Raw genomic sequence first — 15,425 nt, 5'->3', positions numbered from 1 at the left:
CATAACGGAAGATGCAAAAGAAAACCCCCTCTACAGATACTGAGGTATAAATCGTACGACACACACGCGCATACATACCAACTGCAACACGCCATAGGAGAGGAACAACCACAACAACCACCTTACGTGCTTCTTTTCTAACGTAAAACTCGAGTGAGTGAAGGAACACAGTTCAAGTGGATGCCAATGACGGAAAAACAATGTCTCTCGGTTCCATCTAGGAATAAAGAAACACCGGCTCCTATGTAGACTCAATCATAACTGCGGTAGAGTTCAGCGCTTTTTTCATCTCATAATCTCGCATCGATGGTTCACGTTGGTTTAGTGTTTCGCACGCGCAACCATTGCCGCGAGTCGCCACCGCGCAGAGCCCTGCTTCACACGCTCCAGATAAAACACCTAAAAGCACACCCACAGGCCTACATTAGCGAGACAGCAAGAAAAACTCTAGTCGACTACTCTCAGATCAGGAAGGAAGGAAGAAGAAAGGAGAAAGGAGAAAGATCAATAAAGTGCAAAACAGTGTCGTTACATCCCTGGATCGTTTTCATTTTCCTTAAAGGGTGGACGGCGTTATTTTCTTTTTATATTTATTTTTGAACCAAATAGAACTTTACGAATGGGAGTTTCTTGCAGACTCAGATCGTCTGCATTTCCACCGCGTGGGGTTGGAAAAGGGGCGGGACGGTGGGAAAAAAAGAAAACAGCCTTTCCTGGAGAGAGGTCGACTGGAGGGGAGAGAAAGAGAAAGGGAAAGTATACAACGCGTCGGCTTTCGATTCATCTCCAGGCGATTTTTTCCTGGCGCAAGCTCTCAGAAAAGAACAGAAACGGCTGTTCACCGGGCAGTACACTTCCCATCCGTCCATTAGAACTGCCAGTCCTCAAACGGGTCCTCCTGCGTATTCAGGGGGCGGTGCTTCTGCGGGGGCGGCTTGGGGTAGTGGTAGCGGTCGTAGATCGCTTTGCGGTACTCGATCAGCCTCGCAGACCACTTGTCCAGGAAGGCAGTGGCAATGGAGGACTCCTCGAGCTGCTTATCGTAGTTCACCAAGGAGTTCAGGCTGCCCGGCAGGGACTCGAGCACCGTCATGATGCTCTCGCAGCTGAGAAGGATGGTGGTGATGGCAGAGAAGTCGGTGCTTCGCGGTACGTCGAACACGTCCTCCACGAAGGTGAAGCCAGGGCCCTTGTACAGCGCCGCGCGGGGCTCGGGGCCCTCGTCGGGGAGAAGAATCAGCCGCGACACGCTCCGCCTCGCCGCGGAGGGCATCACCGGCGGGTGCTCGCGCTGCGGGGACGACACACCAGCTGCACCGTCGCTGGGCCCCACGCGCGCCTTCGCGTCGTCCTGCTCCGCCGCCTCCAGCCGCTTCTTCTCGCCCTTCAGCATTTGTTCCACCTCGCGCACCGCATCGCCGGTGGTGGGGGGCCCCACTTCCGCCGGCTCCGCGCCGCTCTGCTGGAGGTGTGCGCGGTGCACGTAGAGTCTGGCGCGGCGGCGCCCCGCAGTCGGAGAGGCCGCAGACGGCGACGCCTCCGCTGCGGACGGGTGCGGCGAGGAGGGGAAGGAGCTGCGACCCGGCGAGAAGAAGGCCTGGCAGAAGGAGCCGCGCCGGTGCTGCTGCTGCTGCTGCGGTGGAGCGCGCGACTCGCTGCCGGCGTCGTCGAGAAACAGCGGCTCCGCCGGGGTGTACGCACCGAATGGGGACGCGCAGCGGGAGGGGAAGTTGCGCGGCGGCTGGGCTTCTTCGGCGAGCTCCTCGTCACGGCGGGCCATGAGAAAGCGATCCGCGAAGGACAGGTTGTGCATGGGGGCGTCCTCGCCGGCGCGCACCTCGATGCGCTCTGACGGAGCTGGGAAACTTCTGTCGTACTTCACTGTATCGCTGAGCGAAGGCGGCGCCACGCCATCTACGCGGCTGCCTCCCGCACCGGGCACAAGCGACGACTCTTGCAGGCCGTACGGCTCTTCTGGATACTTACCACCACCACCGCCGCCGCCACCATTGCCAGGAAGCGTCGGCCCGCCCTGCCCTCCTCTTCCGCCTGCCGCTGCCGTTGCCGCGGGGACCCTCCGTGCTGCACTCTCAAGGCGCAGCTGGTCAAAGTCCTCAGCGGTCATGCCAAAGGTGCCTTTCGACGTGTTGTTGGCCACCAGCACGTAGCACTCGTGCATGAGGGCGTACAGCCGCACCCGCAGCCGCCGCAGCTGGCTGACGCGGCGCAGGTGGCGCGGGTAGGACCAGGCGCGGGCCTGCTGCAGGGCCTGCACGTGGTCCGCACCGACCAGGCGCACGGCGTCCGCGAAGTCGTCGAGGAAGTCGGCGAGGGAGCCGCGCACGAGGCGGTCGATGGTCGGCGACGGCGCGGCGGAGCGCGGGCGGTGCAGCAGCTGCACGCCGAACACCAACAGCCGGAGATTGGCCACGAGGCGGTCGTGGGCAAGGGTGACTAGCGAGTTGGGGGCCGCGGGGAACTGCGCGCTGCCACGGATCACGAGATCCCTCGCCGCGAAGGGAGCCCACTTGTCGCACATCATCTGCAGCCGCTCCACCAGCGTCAGCTCCACGTTCAGCTGCGAGCACATCTGCATCGGCTCCGTGTTGTACGCCGGGTACGCCACCGGCTCGTTGTTGTCGCCGCCGTCCGCGTCGTCCGCGTCGTCGCTGTACTCCATGGGGAGGCGCGCGGTGAAGGCCACGTCATCGATGGTCTCGCTCACCACCTTCGTCAGCTTGCTGCGGAAGTTGTAGCACACTCTGCGGCAGTCAATGGGGAAAATAAATACGCAAGAGATCACGTACGCCATGACGGTGTAAGAGGAGGCGAGAAGCGGACCACCAACGTCGTTGAAGACCATCGCCGTTGCCAGACCAGCCAGAGTGATGACGGCGCCGTAGAAGAAGAACTGACCGTATTGCGGGTGATATTGACAGCTGCGCAGCACAAAGGTGAAGCAGAGCGTCATGGCGATCTCCTGAGCAAAGTTATGCGTGTTGTGGTGTATGAGGTAGCCCAAGGCACACCCGAGGGTGTTGCCGCCGATGCGACAGATACCCATGCTGAGCGATTCCTCCTCCACCGGCAGACCCATCAGCGGAGAAACACCGAAAAAGTAAAGCCCCTCCGGGGGATTCCACAATTCTGTGTTGAGCACCACCGCACCCACGTAGGCGCAGGTCATGCGAACCGCATCCTTGACAGCCCGATAGTCCGTCGGACGCGCGAGAGTCATGCGGTACCACAGCTCACTCCAGAACCCGTCCCACGCCTCGACAATGTAGTGCCTCCACCAGCGCCGGAAGAGAGACTCGGCAGGCTTGTACTCCGCCATCTGATCGCCAAAGTTCACGACTTCGCCCGCGATCATGCCCATCAGAAGGTGAAAGAAGATTTCGTTGATGCGCAGAAACACGTCGAAGGAGTCGATGACGGCGCGGTGCTCCAGTATCAGGCGTGCGTCCGCCTTGCCGAACCGGCAACGTTCAGCGGCGCTGCGTGGTGCCGCGCTCGGGCACTCGCTGCTCCTCTCCTCGCTAAAGGCGGTCGTGGCCTCGCTGTCCTCTGCGTCCGCGTCCGCCTCCTCGGCCCTCGAGTGCGCTCCCGCCTGCTCCCGCGCACGCTGGCGGGCCACCATCTCGCTCTGCATCTTCATCACCTGCAGCATCTCCAGCCGCAGGTTGCGCCGCATCAGTGTCGCCTTCGTGCGCAGCTCGTCGAACGGCACCTTCTTGAGGAGCTGCTCCGGCGTGCTCTCCGTGGCCCCGATCAGCGCCATGGCCTGCATCAGCACCGCTGCGAAGTCCGTCACGTAGGTGTAGCTGTTCGCGCGCAGGGCCGCGACGGACTCCTTCGCCTCCCGCCGTGCCGCCTCCGCCGCCGCATCGCCGTGGCTGGCGGAGTGCGACGGGTCGCCGCCGTGCAACGCGAGGGGCGTCCTCACATCTTCGATCGTCCGCACGGAGCTGCGGTACGCGGCCTCGTACAGGCGGCAGCGTATCTTGTGCATCGCAATTCGGTCCGCCTGCTGCTGCCGGAACGCGGCAATCGTGCGACCGCAGCTGAAGGCCGCGTAGGCCAGCGCCATGATGCGACGCAGCAGGGTCAGCTTCACGCGGCGGATGGGGTTGCGCAGCGGGAACTCCATCGGCTCCCAGCTCGCGAACCACAGCAATGACGACATCTGCGACAGCACTGCCTCAACAGAGGTGAAGGGCGTTTGGTTGTCGTAGAAGAAAGTCGCGGCGTGGACGTCGGACGACCACACGAAGTTGATCATGCCAAAGAGCAGCTTGCCAAAGCCGCCGAATATCTTGGTGATGATCGCGTCCACTTCTTCACTTATGAGGCAAGGAAAGGGGATAATATTAGCGGCTACACCCATTACAGAGCCAAGCAGGCAATATGCCGCCATGTACGCGGCGTTGCTCACAGGCACCCTGTCGAAGTAATAGTTGAAGGTGCGCAGCTCCATCATGTAGAGGTAGTAGTAGAGGAACATGAAGCGGCGCATGCGGCCGTTGTTCACAAGCCCGGCGCAAAAGATACCGGCGGCGAGCAGGCCGTACCAGGCGCCTTTGTGGTACACAGATCCCCACGCGTCTGACAGACTTCCTAAGATAAGCATGTAGATGATGCCACGCCAAGCCCAGCTGTGCGTGCCGATCTGCTCGCCAACCGTCGGACGGTGCGTTGAGGTCGACACGATCGATGCGACCAGAAGCTGCGGAAAGCCGAGCCGATATTGCGTGTTTGGATGCAGAGAAAGTGTGTACAACGGCAGCGTGACGAAGGCGACGGTCCGGAGGCTATACTGGATGCGAGTGTAGAACTGCGGGTTCGTGATGGCATCAAAAAAGGAGCGAAAGCCGTAACCATCGTCTTCCGGGTCTTCGAGAAACTCAATGAACTCCGGGGCCGGCTCGTCCGGCGGTAGAGACGGCAGGCTGGCACCATGAGATGCGTCGCTGCCGTCGGCGGTGGCGGGTGGACTAGTAGTGCTCTGCTCGGTGCCGTCACAAGGTGCAGCGGACATCGCATGCACGACAGACCTCTGACCACCGCCACCCGCATCGCTGCAGCGCGGAGAAGGTGGGACGGCCGGTGCGGAGAAGACGCGTGCTTCCCCCTCGTCCGGCGCACGTGGGGCCCCGGCTGCCGCGTCTTTCTGCATCGCGGCGTCGGCGGAAAGGCGGAAGGAGACACGTGCGTCTGTCGCTCGACGCTGCGCCGGACCGCCGGCACCGAGATTGGACGGCCGAGGTGCACCCGGAGAAGCAGCTGCGCCCTCCGCAGAGGGTGGGGCCGAAGGAGCGTTGGATGCGTCCTCGTCTCGCGGAGGCGGCGATGGCACGGGTAGAGCATCCACTTGAGCGCTGTGGGATGGTGTGTGCGTGGACTGCGGCGTTGCCGCGCCGTCTGTGCGACTGGATGCACTCACGCCCTCGGTCCGCTTTGCAGGTGTCGAGTGCGATCCCTTGTCCACGTTGTCTTCGTCCATCATCGCAAACGTCCGCACGCAATGGCGATCATAAAACAGAATAATGCTTCATGTTTTCATGTGTAGAGATGGAGAAGGGGAGGAAAGGAAAAGGGAAAACTATTGTTGATGGCCCGTTTTGGGGTGTGCATACATTAACGGTGTTTGCCCGACACCATCGTGTCTTCCTCCTCGGATGAGGGCATATCTTTCCAGAAAGCGAATTTACCATATTTTTCATTTTACATCTTTTTCACGCGGGATATATACATACGAAGTGGCAGACTCCTTTTCAAAGTCCGCCTCCAAAGCGGGGCGGTGCGGGCTCGGGTGGGCGGGACTCGAAAAAGAAGTGAGAGGCGAAAGTCGAAGACTGTCGCAAGGTTAGAAAAGAGGAAAATGGGGTACTAAGGTACATTTCAACATCCTACCATTCCAACATGACATCATTCCTGGCGCAGGCTTCGACAAATAAGTATTAAGGAACACCAGGGTAAGAAGCAGCAGCGGTGACAGATGACCGTGACACAGAGAAGTAAAACCAAAAGAAGAGAGGAGGAAATTACGAATGTTTAGTACAGCACATGCAGTTAGCGCACGTGAAAAGCAGAGCGGAAGATGAAGCGTGTGCGGGTCTGCGGGCCCGTCTGTCCACTAACCAGGAAATGTGTCAGCGTTCGTACAGCAATATATATACATAGAGTTTTGATGAGCAAACGGATCGGCGTAGCGCGGTCCAATGAGGTGCTCCGCGCGAGCGCGTTTGCTGGGCGGAAGACGTCTTGTGGCGGGCTGTACTTTCCAGGAACTAATAAAGCGCTGTTGTCTTGGGGTGCAGGGGCGGAGAAAGATGGGAGGGAGGGGTGAACAGATGGAGGACGATGAGAAGCTGAGAGGAGTCGTACCGAGTGGAGGAAGCACTTCCAGGGGGTTGGTTAGGCCTCTCCGGCGACGGCGCTCCGCGGCATCACCGTACGTTACTTCTTCAGAGCGACGGGGAGGACAGCGGCAGGCAACCCGACCGACACACGAAGCGAAGCGAAGCGCGCACGCCAGACGATGCCGACGCGGCGCTCCCGTGCTTCGGGTGATCCACCTCGTCCTGCGAGCGGGCACGGCGCCTACCCCGTCCCGCCTGCTGTCGGAAGAAAGTGGCCGCCGGGGGACTGCACAGCCGGCTGACGCCCAAGGCAGCGATGGAGAGCATTCACGGGTTCGTTGGGCACAGAGTGCACTTTCTTTGGGTTCGCTTTCACAGCTTCACAGACACGCACTGGAAGAAAGGAGGGCAGAAGGAGTTAGAGACATCTATGTTCACGCGCTTGCTGAGTTCCTTTGGTATCCGAACACAAACATGTATTCCGAAAGCAAATAAAAACAGGAGGCCTACATTAGCGAGACAGCAAGAAAAACTCTAGTCGACTACTCTCAGATCAGGAAGGAAGGAAGAAGAAAGGAGAAAGGAGAAAGATCAATAAAGTGCAAAACAGTGTCGTTACATCCCTGGATCGTTTTCATTTTCCTTAAAGGGTGGACGGCGTTATTTTCTTTTTATATTTATTTTTGAACCAAATAGAACTTTACGAATGGGAGTTTCTTGCAGACTCAGATCGTCTGCATTTCCACCGCGTGGGGTTGGAAAAGGGGCGGGACGGTGGGAAAAAAAGAAAACAGCCTTTCCTGGAGAGAGGTCGACTGGAGGGGAGAGAAAGAGAAAGGGAAAGTATACAACGCGTCGGCTTTCGATTCATCTCCAGGCGATTTTTTCCTGGCGCAAGCTCTCAGAAAAGAACAGAAACGGCTGTTCACCGGGCAGTACACTTCCCATCCGTCCATTAGAACTGCCAGTCCTCAAACGGGTCCTCCTGCGTATTCAGGGGGCGGTGCTTCTGCGGGGGCGGCTTGGGGTAGTGGTAGCGGTCGTAGATCGCTTTGCGGTACTCGATCAGCCTCGCAGACCACTTGTCCAGGAAGGCAGTGGCAATGGAGGACTCCTCGAGCTGCTTATCGTAGTTCACCAAGGAGTTCAGGCTGCCCGGCAGGGACTCGAGCACCGTCATGATGCTCTCGCAGCTGAGAAGGATGGTGGTGATGGCAGAGAAGTCGGTGCTTCGCGGTACGTCGAACACGTCCTCCACGAAGGTGAAGCCAGGGCCCTTGTACAGCGCCGCGCGGGGCTCGGGGCCCTCGTCGGGGAGAAGAATCAGCCGCGACACGCTCCGCCTCGCCGCGGAGGGCATCACCGGCGGGTGCTCGCGCTGCGGGGACGACACACCAGCTGCACCGTCGCTGGGCCCCACGCGCGCCTTCGCGTCGTCCTGCTCCGCCGCCTCCAGCCGCTTCTTCTCGCCCTTCAGCATTTGTTCCACCTCGCGCACCGCATCGCCGGTGGTGGGGGGCCCCACTTCCGCCGGCTCCGCGCCGCTCTGCTGGAGGTGTGCGCGGTGCACGTAGAGTCTGGCGCGGCGGCGCCCCGCAGTCGGAGAGGCCGCAGACGGCGACGCCTCCGCTGCGGACGGGTGCGGCGAGGAGGGGAAGGAGCTGCGACCCGGCGAGAAGAAGGCCTGGCAGAAGGAGCCGCGCCGGTGCTGCTGCTGCTGCTGCGGTGGAGCGCGCGACTCGCTGCCGGCGTCGTCGAGAAACAGCGGCTCCGCCGGGGTGTACGCACCGAATGGGGACGCGCAGCGGGAGGGGAAGTTGCGCGGCGGCTGGGCTTCTTCGGCGAGCTCCTCGTCACGGCGGGCCATGAGAAAGCGATCCGCGAAGGACAGGTTGTGCATGGGGGCGTCCTCGCCGGCGCGCACCTCGATGCGCTCTGACGGAGCTGGGAAACTTCTGTCGTACTTCACTGTATCGCTGAGCGAAGGCGGCGCCACGCCATCTACGCGGCTGCCTCCCGCACCGGGCACAAGCGACGACTCTTGCAGGCCGTACGGCTCTTCTGGATACTTACCACCACCACCGCCGCCGCCACCATTGCCAGGAAGCGTCGGCCCGCCCTGCCCTCCTCTTCCGCCTGCCGCTGCCGTTGCCGCGGGGACCCTCCGTGCTGCACTCTCAAGGCGCAGCTGGTCAAAGTCCTCAGCGGTCATGCCAAAGGTGCCTTTCGACGTGTTGTTGGCCACCAGCACGTAGCACTCGTGCATGAGGGCGTACAGCCGCACCCGCAGCCGCCGCAGCTGGCTGACGCGGCGCAGGTGGCGCGGGTAGGACCAGGCGCGGGCCTGCTGCAGGGCCTGCACGTGGTCCGCACCGACCAGGCGCACGGCGTCCGCGAAGTCGTCGAGGAAGTCGGCGAGGGAGCCGCGCACGAGGCGGTCGATGGTCGGCGACGGCGCGGCGGAGCGCGGGCGGTGCAGCAGCTGCACGCCGAACACCAACAGCCGGAGATTGGCCACGAGGCGGTCGTGGGCAAGGGTGACTAGCGAGTTGGGGGCCGCGGGGAACTGCGCGCTGCCACGGATCACGAGATCCCTCGCCGCGAAGGGAGCCCACTTGTCGCACATCATCTGCAGCCGCTCCACCAGCGTCAGCTCCACGTTCAGCTGCGAGCACATCTGCATCGGCTCCGTGTTGTACGCCGGGTACGCCACCGGCTCGTTGTTGTCGCCGCCGTCCGCGTCGTCCGCGTCGTCGCTGTACTCCATGGGGAGGCGCGCGGTGAAGGCCACGTCATCGATGGTCTCGCTCACCACCTTCGTCAGCTTGCTGCGGAAGTTGTAGCACACTCTGCGGCAGTCAATGGGGAAAATAAATACGCAAGAGATCACGTACGCCATGACGGTGTAAGAGGAGGCGAGAAGCGGACCACCAACGTCGTTGAAGACCATCGCCGTTGCCAGACCAGCCAGAGTGATGACGGCGCCGTAGAAGAAGAACTGACCGTATTGCGGGTGATATTGACAGCTGCGCAGCACAAAGGTGAAGCAGAGCGTCATGGCGATCTCCTGAGCAAAGTTATGCGTGTTGTGGTGTATGAGGTAGCCCAAGGCACACCCGAGGGTGTTGCCGCCGATGCGACAGATACCCATGCTGAGCGATTCCTCCTCCACCGGCAGACCCATCAGCGGAGAAACACCGAAAAAGTAAAGCCCCTCCGGGGGATTCCACAATTCTGTGTTGAGCACCACCGCACCCACGTAGGCGCAGGTCATGCGAACCGCATCCTTGACAGCCCGATAGTCCGTCGGACGCGCGAGAGTCATGCGGTACCACAGCTCACTCCAGAACCCGTCCCACGCCTCGACAATGTAGTGCCTCCACCAGCGCCGGAAGAGAGACTCGGCAGGCTTGTACTCCGCCATCTGATCGCCAAAGTTCACGACTTCGCCCGCGATCATGCCCATCAGAAGGTGAAAGAAGATTTCGTTGATGCGCAGAAACACGTCGAAGGAGTCGATGACGGCGCGGTGCTCCAGTATCAGGCGTGCGTCCGCCTTGCCGAACCGGCAACGTTCAGCGGCGCTGCGTGGTGCCGCGCTCGGGCACTCGCTGCTCCTCTCCTCGCTAAAGGCGGTCGTGGCCTCGCTGTCCTCTGCGTCCGCGTCCGCCTCCTCGGCCCTCGAGTGCGCTCCCGCCTGCTCCCGCGCACGCTGGCGGGCCACCATCTCGCTCTGCATCTTCATCACCTGCAGCATCTCCAGCCGCAGGTTGCGCCGCATCAGTGTCGCCTTCGTGCGCAGCTCGTCGAACGGCACCTTCTTGAGGAGCTGCTCCGGCGTGCTCTCCGTGGCCCCGATCAGCGCCATGGCCTGCATCAGCACCGCTGCGAAGTCCGTCACGTAGGTGTAGCTGTTCGCGCGCAGGGCCGCGACGGACTCCTTCGCCTCCCGCCGTGCCGCCTCCGCCGCCGCATCGCCGTGGCTGGCGGAGTGCGACGGGTCGCCGCCGTGCAACGCGAGGGGCGTCCTCACATCTTCGATCGTCCGCACGGAGCTGCGGTACGCGGCCTCGTACAGGCGGCAGCGTATCTTGTGCATCGCAATTCGGTCCGCCTGCTGCTGCCGGAACGCGGCAATCGTGCGACCGCAGCTGAAGGCCGCGTAGGCCAGCGCCATGATGCGACGCAGCAGGGTCAGCTTCACGCGGCGGATGGGGTTGCGCAGCGGGAACTCCATCGGCTCCCAGCTCGCGAACCACAGCAATGACGACATCTGCGACAGCACTGCCTCAACAGAGGTGAAGGGCGTTTGGTTGTCGTAGAAGAAAGTCGCGGCGTGGACGTCGGACGACCACACGAAGTTGATCATGCCAAAGAGCAGCTTGCCAAAGCCGCCGAATATCTTGGTGATGATCGCGTCCACTTCTTCACTTATGAGGCAAGGAAAGGGGATAATATTAGCGGCTACACCCATTACAGAGCCAAGCAGGCAATATGCCGCCATGTACGCGGCGTTGCTCACAGGCACCCTGTCGAAGTAATAGTTGAAGGTGCGCAGCTCCATCATGTAGAGGTAGTAGTAGAGGAACATGAAGCGGCGCATGCGGCCGTTGTTCACAAGCCCGGCGCAAAAGATACCGGCGGCGAGCAGGCCGTACCAGGCGCCTTTGTGGTACACAGATCCCCACGCGTCTGACAGACTTCCTAAGATAAGCATGTAGATGATGCCACGCCAAGCCCAGCTGTGCGTGCCGATCTGCTCGCCAACCGTCGGACGGTGCGTTGAGGTCGACACGATCGATGCGACCAGAAGCTGCGGAAAGCCGAGCCGATATTGCGTGTTTGGATGCAGAGAAAGTGTGTACAACGGCAGCGTGACGAAGGCGACGGTCCGGAGGCTATACTGGATGCGAGTGTAGAACTGCGGGTTCGTGATGGCATCAAAAAAGGAGCGAAAGCCGTAACCATCGTCTTCCGGGTCTTCGAGAAACTCAATGAACTCCGGGGCCGGCTCGTCCGGCGGTAGAGACGGCAGGCTGGCACCATGAGATGCGTCGCTGCCGTCGGCGGTGGCGGGTGGACTAGTAGTGCTCTGCTCGGTGCCGTCACAAGGTGCAGCGGACATCGCATGCACGACAGACCTCTGACCACCGCCACCCGCATCGCTGCAGCGCGGAGAAGGTGGGACGGCCGGTGCGGAGAAGACGCGTGCTTCCCCCTCGTCCGGCGCACGTGGGGCCCCGGCTGCCGCGTCTTTCTGCATCGCGGCGTCGGCGGAAAGGCGGAAGGAGACACGTGCGTCTGTCGCTCGACGCTGCGCCGGACCGCCGGCACCGAGATTGGACGGCCGAGGTGCACCCGGAGAAGCAGCTGCGCCCTCCGCAGAGGGTGGGGCCGAAGGAGCGTTGGATGCGTCCTCGTCTCGCGGAGGCGGCGATGGCACGGGTAGAGCATCCACTTGAGCGCTGTGGGATGGTGTGTGCGTGGACTGCGGCGTTGCCGCGCCGTCTGTGCGACTGGATGCACTCACGCCCTCGGTCCGCTTTGCAGGTGTCGAGTGCGATCCCTTGTCCACGTTGTCTTCGTCCATCATCGCAAACGTCCGCACGCAATGGCGATCATAAAACAGAATAATGCTTCATGTTTTCATGTGTAGAGATGGAGAAGGGGAGGAAAGGAAAAGGGAAAACTATTGTTGATGGCCCGTTTTGGGGTGTGCATACATTAACGGTGTTTGCCCGACACCATCGTGTCTTCCTCCTCGGATGAGGGCATATCTTTCCAGAAAGCGAATTTACCATATTTTTCATTTTACATCTTTTTCACGCGGGATATATACATACGAAGTGGCAGACTCCTTTTCAAAGTCCGCCTCCAAAGCGGGGCGGTGCGGGCTCGGGTGGGCGGGACTCGAAAAAGAAGTGAGAGGCGAAAGTCGAAGACTGTCGCAAGGTTAGAAAAGAGGAAAATGGGGTACTAAGGTACATTTCAACATCCTACCATTCCAACATGACATCATTCCTGGCGCAGGCTTCGACAAATAAGTATTAAGGAACACCAGGGTAAGAAGCAGCAGCGGTGACAGATGACCGTGACACAGAGAAGTAAAACCAAAAGAAGAGAGGAGGAAATTACGAATGTTTAGTACAGCACATGCAGTTAGCGCACGTGAAAAGCAGAGCGGAAGATGAAGCGTGTGCGGGTCTGCGGGCCCGTCTGTCCACTAACCAGGAAATGTGTCAGCGTTCGTACAGCAATATATATACATAGAGTTTTGATGAGCAAACGGATCGGCGTAGCGCGGTCCAATGAGGTGCTCCGCGCGAGCGCGTTTGCTGGGCGGAAGACGTCTTGTGGCGGGCTGTACTTTCCAGGAACTAATAAAGCGCTGTTGTCTTGGGGTGCAGGGGCGGAGAAAGATGGGAGGGAGGGGTGAACAGATGGAGGACGATGAGAAGCTGAGAGGAGTCGTACCGAGTGGAGGAAGCACTTCCAGGGGGTTGGTTAGGCCTCTCCGGCGACGGCGCTCCGCGGCATCACCGTACGTTACTTCTTCAGAGCGACGGGGAGGACAGCGGCAGGCAACCCGACCGACACACGAAGCGAAGCGAAGCGCGCACGCCAGACGATGCCGACGCGGCGCTCCCGTGCTTCGGGTGATCCACCTCGTCCTGCGAGCGGGCACGGCGCCTACCCCGTCCCGCCTGCTGTCGGAAGAAAGTGGCCGCCGGGGGACTGCACAGCCGGCTGACGCCCAAGGCAGCGATGGAGAGCATTCACGGGTTCGTTGGGCACAGAGTGCACTTTCTTTGGGTTCGCTTTCACAGCTTCACAGACACGCACTGGAAGAAAGGAGGGCAGAAGGAGTTAGAGACATCTATGTTCACGCGCTTGCTGAGTTCCTTTGGTATCCGAACTCGAATGCGTGCTGAAGATGAAAAAAACACACACCGTCAAGACCCCAACAAGGGCCCTGCGCAGTGTTACGCATTATCCTCACATTCTATTGCGCACCTGTCCCTTTCTATAACCATTTCAAAGGTACTTATTTAAATCCGGCTTACGGTGCTATAGCTCAACGTTAAAAAATAAAGATATCCGAGTATTATAAAGGAAATTAAAGGACGAAGAGAGAACAGTCAGCATTGAAGAACGTCGACCTCAACTTGAATCGAGAGAAGACTGTTGTCTCCAGCGCGCTAAAAGGAAAACAAAGAGAAGGGAGGGAAGAGGCAGTTGTTACTGCTGCTTGCATTCCTGCTGAGGAGGCTGCGCACCGGCCCCGGTCCCGGCCCCGGCACCACCACGACCGCGACCACGACCACCTGCCGCCGCAGCGCCGCCACCACCACGTTGGCGGACAATGTTGCGGAAGTTCGACCCACCTGCCTCATCATCGTCCTCGTCCTCGTCTTCCTCGTCTTCTTCATCTCCCTCTTCATCCTCCTCCCCCTCTCCGAAGCCAAACTGCTCTCGCAGCTCCTTTCCTGTCTCCACCACCGCCTCCCCCGTGTAGTAGAAGATGGCGCGCGGCACCACCGCCTCCAACAGCGCCGTGCCGGCCTCCACGTCCATCTCCATCTCCTGTTCAAAGAAGTCGTCCTCCTCTTCCTCGTCCTCGTCCTCCGCCTTCTGCGTGGGCGGGGAGAAGAAGTTGAAGAAGGACTCACACGGCTCCTCGCGCTCGACGATGCGCATCTGACCCGACTTCTTGTTGCGCTGCTTCTTCTGCTTCACGATCACCGTCAGGTTCTTCTTTGGTGACTTCCAGTCGACGGTGCAGCCGACCACGTCGGCAATGCGCATCTCGCCGTGGTCCTCGTCGTACTCGGTGTGGTACTCCTTCGTGAGGGTTGCGTTGGTGAAGTACTCGTTGGGGGAGAAGTGGAAGACGAGGCGGTCGCCCTTCTCGGGGTCCTCGTCGATGAAGGTCTTTTCAATGTTCACGAGATGGGAGAGGGCGTCGCGGTCCTTCTCGGTGATGAGGCTGTTGAGCGCCTCGGAGTTGCTCATGGCGGTGAGCCAGAAGTTCGGAATGCCACCCGACGGACTCGCCGCCGCCTTCTCCAGCTCGCTGTTCTGCTTCTCATCGACGGGGTCGACCACCTTCACGCCCTTCTTCGCGGCGGGCTTCTCCTCTCCCTTCGCGGCCTCAGCCGTGGAGGAGGAGGAGGGGGCGGGCACGGCGCCGATGCGGGTCAGCTCCTCCGGCGTGATATCGCGTGCCCCCGAGACAATGTCGCGACGCGCGTCGAAGATCGCCCGGCACTCCGCCACGCTCTCCTTCGTGAGGGCGGCCACCTCGGCCCGCATCTGCGCCCGCAAGGCGTGGTAGTCCTTCAGGAGACCCTGCAGGGCGTAAACCCGGCGGCGCTCCGGCACGGTCATCTCGCGCATCACCTCGAGAAGGTCGACCCGCGCCGTCGTCGCGTCGGAGTCGCTGTCGATGTCGCGCGCGGGATCGGCGTGAACCTGAGACGGCATTTTGCTTCTGTTTAAGTTCGTTTGGCGTAGAAAAAGAAACTTCTTGTAAGCGCTGTTCACTGCTGTGAAGATGACGAGGAGAGTCCGCTGCGTGTTCGGAGAGGTGTGCTTCGAGCGAAACTACAAGGGGCATTGCAACACACGCACCACAGCAGGCGCAGGATAGAGAAGAAGGGGGGGGGGGGAGGAGGGAAAGAAAAGAAAGAGGAAGACACTCCGATGGTGGACGATGCGAGATCGAAAGGAGGGGTTGGAGATGAGATATCCGCCCGCTCGACCATCACACATTGTGCAAATGACAGTGGATCGATAAGCAGACGGTAAACGAACAAAACACAGTTTTCTTCTTGCGGGCTCGCCCTCCGCCTGCACTGACACACACACACACACGTTAAGAAGACACAATGCATAAGTTTGAACGTAGCCTTTTCTGTGCTTGCGGAGCTACAAGAGCCGCAGCACGTTCCCTGATAAAAAACCCCAAAGACCTGACGAGAGGGGTCACGCCAGTGAGGAGCCGCAACTTGACGACCTTTTGCTTTCATATAAGATGAATGCAACACTGCCCCGGAAAGAACA

At 60.4% G+C, this 15,425-nt stretch overlaps 3 protein-coding genes across 11 annotated transcripts; all 3 read right to left on the bottom strand.

The window, feature by feature from the left end:
• Positions 1-868: 868 nt before the first annotated feature.
• ABB37_05920 (hypothetical protein) lies at positions 869-6,310 on the bottom strand (the record flags this gene model as incomplete). Of its 2 annotated transcripts, none has more annotated exons than XM_015804145.1 (1): positions 869-6,310. In XM_015804145.1, exon 1 carries the CDS (start codon positions 5,504-5,506, stop codon positions 869-871), a length of 4,638 nt encoding a protein of 1,545 aa, XP_015657279.1. In that variant the 5' UTR covers positions 5,507-6,310. The 2 variants fall into 2 exon arrangements, with proteins under 2 accessions (XP_015657279.1, XP_015657280.1); XM_015804146.1 differs by having other exon boundaries at positions 869-6,303.
• Positions 6,311-7,317: 1,007 nt separating this feature from the next.
• On the bottom strand, positions 7,318-12,759 carry ABB37_05919 (hypothetical protein; the record flags this gene model as incomplete). 3 transcript variants are annotated; one of them, XM_015804142.1, is made up of 1 exon in its annotated part: positions 7,318-12,759. In XM_015804142.1, exon 1 carries the CDS (start codon positions 11,953-11,955, stop codon positions 7,318-7,320), a length of 4,638 nt encoding a protein of 1,545 aa, XP_015657276.1. In that variant the 5' UTR covers positions 11,956-12,759. The 3 variants fall into 3 exon arrangements, with proteins under 3 accessions (XP_015657276.1, XP_015657277.1, XP_015657278.1); XM_015804143.1 differs by having other exon boundaries at positions 7,318-12,752; XM_015804144.1 differs by having other exon boundaries at positions 7,318-12,741.
• An 842-nt stretch (positions 12,760-13,601) lies between these two features.
• On the bottom strand, positions 13,602-14,968 carry ABB37_05918 (nucleosome assembly protein-like protein; the record flags this gene model as incomplete). 6 transcript variants are annotated; one of them, XM_015804136.1, is made up of 1 exon in its annotated part: positions 13,602-14,968. In XM_015804136.1, exon 1 carries the CDS (start codon positions 14,844-14,846, stop codon positions 13,602-13,604), a length of 1,245 nt encoding a protein of 414 aa, XP_015657270.1. In that variant the 5' UTR covers positions 14,847-14,968. The 6 variants fall into 6 exon arrangements, with proteins under 6 accessions (XP_015657270.1, XP_015657271.1, XP_015657272.1 ...); XM_015804137.1 differs by having other exon boundaries at positions 13,602-14,956; XM_015804138.1 differs by having other exon boundaries at positions 13,602-14,935.
• Between the last annotated feature and the right edge of the window lie 457 nt (positions 14,969-15,425).

The sequence above is a fragment of the Leptomonas pyrrhocoris genome (genome assembly GCF_001293395.1).
Source record: "Leptomonas pyrrhocoris isolate H10 chromosome Unknown, whole genome shotgun sequence".
Taxonomy (NCBI): domain Eukaryota; phylum Euglenozoa; class Kinetoplastea; order Trypanosomatida; family Trypanosomatidae; genus Leptomonas; species Leptomonas pyrrhocoris.
The sequence above is the reverse complement of the archived record's forward strand: the minus strand, read 5'-3'. Positions and strand labels throughout refer to the sequence as shown.